Genomic DNA, 6,446 nt, shown 5'->3' with positions numbered 1-6,446 from the left:
CATCTAATATTTCAAAATGTATATTTTGTCAGTTTGTTTTTTGGAACGGTCACATGTTCGGTCGTTTGATATAATTTTTGTGATGTTCAGAAGAATGTAATTGTACTACACTATCACATTCTCACCATCATTATAAAATAAAAGGTAATTATTCTATGTATAATTTCAGTTCGACATATAAGATCCATATAATATAAACATAAACTATTAAGTTATCCAGTTATTCAACATTTATGTGTACAACATGTTAATTTTTTTATAATAATGTTAAATTAGCTAGATTCAATATACATATATACAATATACCAATTCATAAGTAATTGAGTTCCAATATGATATGTATTTTGATGCTATATTTTACCGATTGAAGAGAATTAGAGTTTTACCGTTTTTTAAAAGAATAAGTTGAAAAGAATCCATTATGTTTTATAAATTGAAAAAAATTAGAGTTTTTCTGATTTATATCATAAAAGAGTTGAGAAAATAGCTTAAAAAAAAGAGGAAAAAAAAAAAAAAAAAAAAAAAAAAAAAAAAAAAAAAAAAAAAAAAAAAAAAAAAAAAAAAACCTCCAACTCAATACCACTCGAACACAAACTTTGAAATTCAACTCAACTCTATATAATAAATACCAACCATTTAACTCTTCAAATTAATAAACTCTCAACTCAACTATCGGTTTTTATTTTGAGCCAAACGCCGCCTTAAAAGAGCCACGACGCGACACGAACTGATTCTCATTCTCACATCAGTCTGTCTCGTCTCTCCCGTGTATAGTCGGTACTCCCTCCCCAATTTGCTTACCAGTTGCAATCTTCAATCTCCCTCGGGTTGAATTTTACCCGTCCGAAGTTCCATTACCTGCTCCGCCTGCTTCTTTTCTCTTCTGCTTTCTTTCGAATTGTAGCCTGGACCAAGAAACTACCTCCCCATCTTTGGAATTTCCAAGTCCAAATGAGCAATAACATGGGGCGTTTCCTAGTTGCTGGGCTCTGTTTATGGTTCTCTCTGACATTGGTGATTGCAGATGCAAATGACTCTTCTTTGGGAGGTTTAATCTGGTCGTCTGCAAAAGAAGAGAGCGATCTCCTTATCGAGCACAGGCCCCAGGAAGATTCCGCCGACGCTGATGGCTTTGATGGCGGCTTTCCTTCCCTCGATAGCATGTTACAGTGGGCTATAGGTACTCTTATATGCATTATTACATTTCATAATCCCCAATAAGGTTATACCTTTAACTGGTACCATTAGCAATCACAAGGAGGACTAGAATTTGTGCCACTAAACCTCGTGTAGTAAAACTGTCGGAGCATAGTTTGAGATGTCTTTGCAACATTGTTCTGCACAGGAACACTTCAAACTTAATCTAAATTATACTTCTAGACTTTGAAGTTTCTGTTTTCATGTTATAATGTGACATAAATTATACAGTTTGTCTTTAGATGTCTATTAAAGAAGAGTTCTTGCAGTGAATAGAAGATGAAGGTAGGTTTGGGGGAAGTGTAACCTATGAGTCTAACTTAGCAACGGTTGGCAGGAAGTTGGTGAAATTCTTTTGCAGCTATCCACCAGTATGGGTTGTTTAAATAAACCATTTTTATTGAGGAAAAAAAATGAAAGTATACAAGGGTATACAAAAAACCTAACCCTTGAAAGAAAAGGGGACCAATCAAGCAAAATAGTGGCTATTGAATAAACAAAGAAAACTTTGAAGTTGAAACCTAAAGAGACATAAAACCTAATAAGCGCCCAAACATCGCTAAGCTCCCTATCCAATCCTTTCAACTCTCTATTGTTCCTTTTCCCCCAAAGATTCCACATGATAGTACACATCCCTACGGCCTGGCCAACCATAAGAAACGAACCTTTGCACGATAGGGTGACTGGAGGAGAAACTCTCCGATCTTATCTTTGGTGCCCTTATAACAGGCAAGCATCGAAGTGTTTAGGTCTTCCTCTGCTTTCCGAATCTCTGATAGAGAATACAATAAAACAAACCACTAACAACATCATCCTCCTCGAGAGTCAATCCAAAGTGTTCATACGTCCATGTAAAACTTGTTAAATAAAGAATCTCGCATTCTTAGGAATCTCAACCCTCCAGAGGGCCAAAAAAATAGACTCTCCATCAAACAATGCAGATAGGATTTACATGAGAATCTGTTCAAAGGGTTGGGATCGCAGATGCGTAAATCACTTTTCCCACACCTAAAATTAATTGCCCCAGCAAGGACGACAAAGAGACAACATCCACATCCACTGCTTCCATATCTGTCAGATGGCAATGGAACCCAAAGGAAGGAAAACAAGCTTCCTGACCAAATCAAGAGATCAGAAACAAGATTTTTAAAGGAGGACCAGTGAAACTGGTGGGGGAACAATGAACAAAGAGGAATTTCCCCCACCACCAAGTCTTCCTAGAAATACATATCCATACCCTCTCCAACCACACAATGGACAAAAGGAGGAAAGAGGGAGCTCGTTAGAAATATCCTTCCACAAATTCCATTAGGTGCCTTTAACTCCACCTGATAACCACTCAAGTTGGTAAGGCCCATACTTTTTGGTGATAATCTTATGCCGGGGGTATTAGGCTCAAGGGGGAACCGCGAGAGCCATTTGGCTAACAGGAATTGGTTGCGAGTCCTCAAGTTACCAATATTTAACATCCCTCCCCCTCCCCCACCCAACAACATCCCATCCAACCAAGTGCGATGCATTTCCTGCATCCACCCCTTCCCAAAGGAAGTTGCATACAAGTTGTTCAATGTTCTTACTAGGGGCTCTAAACAGAAAGAAGAAGTAAATGGGAATGCCACTTAAAACTGATCGGATCAAAGTGTGTCTACCAGCTTTGGAAAAGTGACCTGTCAAGAGAGTTTTTTATGAGATGAAGAGAGTGCTAGAAGGTTATTTTTACCAAGTAAGGTAGAGCTTCGATGGCTCGATATTTTATATTGTGGGTGTCTGATGTTCATGGACTTTGAATGAAAGGAGAAAAAGTCTTGGGGGGAACTGAAAATCCTATACTGGTATGTGAGGGCAGGCTATGATGTTCAGGAAGTATGAGAAGGCTCGATGACCTGATTCATTGACAAGCAGGGGTAATTTTAGTGGTGCACACACACAGATGCCAAGAAAAGAAAAAGGATCCAGGGATTCTAGAATATAGTTAAAAGAGTTCCACCTTGGAATCAACTTCAGCTACCTGTCTTCACATAACATGGAAAAACCTTATCTGCAGTATTCTCATATTCTCATGTTAGTCTATAAAGGAGTGGAAAACTGTTATCATTAAATTTAGATTTCTTATTTGTTTTCTTCGTCCTTCTTCCTTGGAATTTTGTTTTTGTGGTGCCTTTTATCTTGAATATCTATCCTAAGTCCCGAAATCTTATTTTTCTTACATCTTAAATTAATTTTATAATATGATTTGACATGTATATTCATTGCTTGTATGTTGCAGCCCCCTTGTATTCCAAGTTTCACACGGTTGCAATTTTGGATTTCATTGTTTTTGCTTACTGTGTGAAACTTGCTAAGTGGACGATTTTGATTTTTTAGTAGTCTTTTAAGGTTTTTTTTTTAATCTAAAATGATTAAATGCTGAAGTTCCAATAGCACGTGTAGCGGTGAAAGGGTATGCATCATACTTTTGCATACCTTTGAACCAACTTCCTGATTAATGTATTTGTCTGAATTAGGCCATTCTGATCCTGCAAAACTAAAGGATACTGCACAGGATGTGAAACGATTGTCTCCAAGTGAAATAAAGAAGCGTCAAGAAGAAATTAAGGTACAATTATAATATATTTCAGTTTCTGCATCAAAATTTATCAAAGAAATGAACATTTTGTAGTGATATTCTTTTTTTAATTTTGTTATTTTAATGGAATGTTTGCAATTAAAAAACATGCATATGCATATTTATGTTATTCCCTTTTGGTGTGTGTTGTGAAACTTATTGTCGTTACTGCGTTGTGTAACTTTGAATACTTATTTTTCTCATTTAGAGTACTCTGCTTTTGTAGGACCTAATAGAGGAGTTGAAGGTGCCATCAGATGCAAAGCTGATGCAAATTGCGATAGATGACTTGAAAAATTCCTCTCTATCATTGGAAGATCACCATCGGGCACTACAGGAGCTTTTAGAACTCGTTGAGCCAATAGACAATGCAAATGGTTAGTGCTTGCATCACTATTAGCTGAGGATCCTTGGAACAGCCATGGGCTAAACAACTTTATTTTTCAGTTGTTGCAGTTGACTGTGGCAATGAACTATGGTCCTATTACCTTATGAGCCGAGGGACTTGTGAATATCTTCATTCAGTCCCTTACACTTCATGTCACATTTTGAAAACACTTCAAAATAGTTCTTGAGGAAACAATTGTTTCAACTTTGATGAAGAGCTTATAGGGAAAGTTTTTTTTTTTTTTTTTTTTTTTTTTTTGGTCAAAAGCACCTACTCTCAACAATCAATTTCAAATACATGTTAACATTATGAGATATTCTTGAACATTTGCCACCACAGGAAGCTAGCACTTAACCATTTTATGTGGCAGTAACTTGTTTGGTGCTTTTGACTGAGTTTATACCTGAGTCCTACATAATTCTTGATCTTATTTTTGGTTTTATATCTTACCTTCTTTCACATTATTGATTCTTTTTTCCCATAGATTTGGACAAACTTGGGGGCCTTGCTGTGCTTATTCATGAGCTTAATCATTTCGATCCTGATGTGAGGAAAATTGCAGCGTGGATTCTTGGAAAAGCAAGTCAGAATAACCCTATTGTTCAAAAGCAGGTACGTCTGTACATTCTGCAATTATTTTAATAGATATCGTTCTGGAATTTTCCTCCAACTACATTCTTGTTGTCAGGTATTGGAACATGGGGCACTAGCAAAATTAGTAACGATGGTAAAATCTGATTTTGTAGAAGAAGCCATCAAGGCATTATATGCTATTTCATCGTTGGTTCAAAATAATTTATCTGGCCAGGAATTATTTTATGCCGAAGCTGGAGAAACTATGCTTCAGGTGACTAACTGAAGATTAGAAGAAGATTGATGTGCCTCTTTCATGGTACAACCAGTTAACGTGTCTTTTTGGTTTCTCTAGGATATTCTAAGCAATTCGAGCAGGGATATCAGATTGCAAAAGAAAGCTGTGTTTCTTGCAAGTGATTTGGCTATGACACAACTAGAAAAAACAGATGAAGCTCAAAGGCCATTTTTCGGAGATCGCCTTTTCTTGAAGTCTGTGGTTGATCTCATCCATTCGACAGACGTTGATCTCCAGGAGAAGGTGATTTCTGGAACGTCCTTCTAGATTAATGTTTATATTGGAGAAGACGCTATGAAGGCATTGTATTATTTTGTTGTTTTAATCAATATGTCTTGCTTAGTTCATTATTCCAAAATTTATTTGACAAATTTTCTATTCAAATGAAAGTAAATGAAAGGTTTTGATGCATTTACAGGCCCTCATTGCTCTAAAGAACCTCCTGCTTCTAAGAACAACAAAAGCTCAAGTTTTAAGAGAATTTTGTGGGTTGGATGTTGCTTTGGAGAGGATGAGGGTGAAGCTGGAGGTATTAATGGAAGACGACGATCACCGAGATTATGCAATGGATGTGGAAGATCTACGAAGCCAAGTAGAGCTAATTTTCCTTCAAAAGCTGGGAAAGGTAGTTTCTATTTTCTACTCTCAGATCAATGATTGTAATGGCGAGTTAATAACTAGCAGGCAGTGGATTTGATATGATTTATTGGTTACAGAGGATGCAGGTTCCAACATGAACAGGACTACAGTAGGATGATATTAGCTGCAGCTTTGAAGTTTGTCATATACAATGCTTCCTTACTAACCTAGGCTGTTTCGATGTGTTTACCCAGTAGAAAGAGATACATACTACTAGGAAGTTGAAAGAATGAAGAATTTTGTGTGGTGTATAGAAATTTGGTAGAATATTATTCACAACTAACTATTTATTATTGAATAAAACTAAAGATTATTAAGGAAAAGGTAATAGGCCTCGTAATTGTGGGGGAGATGGAAAATGCATTTAAGTTATTTCTTCTCCAACCTCACTTCTGAATTCTATGAAAAGGTTTTTCTTTATAAAACCTAAAAAATACTGGTTAGTAGATTAATTAACATGTATTTTTGGATTGATTAGAAAAAAAAATTGTTAATATAGCAATTAGCCTTAAAGTATTAATACATATAATATAATATAATGTAAAAAAAATTATAGATATAACAATTTAAATAGTCTATCAATGACAGAATCATATATTTGGTAGGAGTTTATTGGTGCATCTCTAGTAAGAGTCTTATTAGCAATAGAAATTTATTGTTGATAAGTTTGACTTGGCTATATTTACAGTTTTTTTTTTTAATTGTTATACACTTGATTATTATCCCTAAAAATGTTATTCATTGTA

The 6,446-nt window shown here is 35.7% G+C and overlaps 1 protein-coding gene across 1 annotated transcript; it reads left to right on the top strand.

Annotated features, from left to right (window-relative positions):
• Nucleotides 1-654: 654 nt before the first annotated feature.
• Nucleotides 655-6,023, top strand: LOC120092634 (ARM repeat superfamily protein). The gene is made up of 8 exons (XM_039050781.2): nt 655-1,180; nt 3,702-3,793; nt 4,029-4,179; nt 4,675-4,802; nt 4,879-5,037; nt 5,119-5,304; nt 5,480-5,686; nt 5,778-6,023. Exons 1-8 carry the CDS (start codon nt 952-954, stop codon nt 5,796-5,798), a joined length of 1,173 nt encoding a protein of 390 aa, XP_038906709.1. The 5' UTR covers nt 655-951; the 3' UTR covers nt 5,799-6,023.
• The last annotated feature ends 423 nt before the right edge of the window (nt 6,024-6,446 follow it).

Source organism: Benincasa hispida, chromosome 12 (genome assembly GCF_027475165.1).
Source record: "Benincasa hispida cultivar pf3 chromosome 12, pf3_genome.v1.1, whole genome shotgun sequence".
Lineage (NCBI taxonomy): Eukaryota > Viridiplantae > Streptophyta > Magnoliopsida > Cucurbitales > Cucurbitaceae > Benincasa > Benincasa hispida.
This window is presented reverse-complemented; position numbering and strand designations above follow the sequence as displayed.

Excerpts from the sequence above, each read along its gene's own strand:
- LOC120092634 (XM_039050781.2), top strand. The coding sequence starts at position 952 with ATGAGCAATAACATGGGGCGTTTCCTAGTTGCTGGGCTCTGTTTATGG. Across the intron at positions 5,038-5,118 it reads CTGGAGAAACTATGCTTCAG|GATATTCTAAGCAATTCGAG; the intron begins GTGACTAACTGA and ends TGGTTTCTCTAG. Across the intron at positions 5,687-5,777 it reads TCCTTCAAAAGCTGGGAAAG|AGGATGCAGGTTCCAACATG; the intron begins GTAGTTTCTATT and ends TATTGGTTACAG.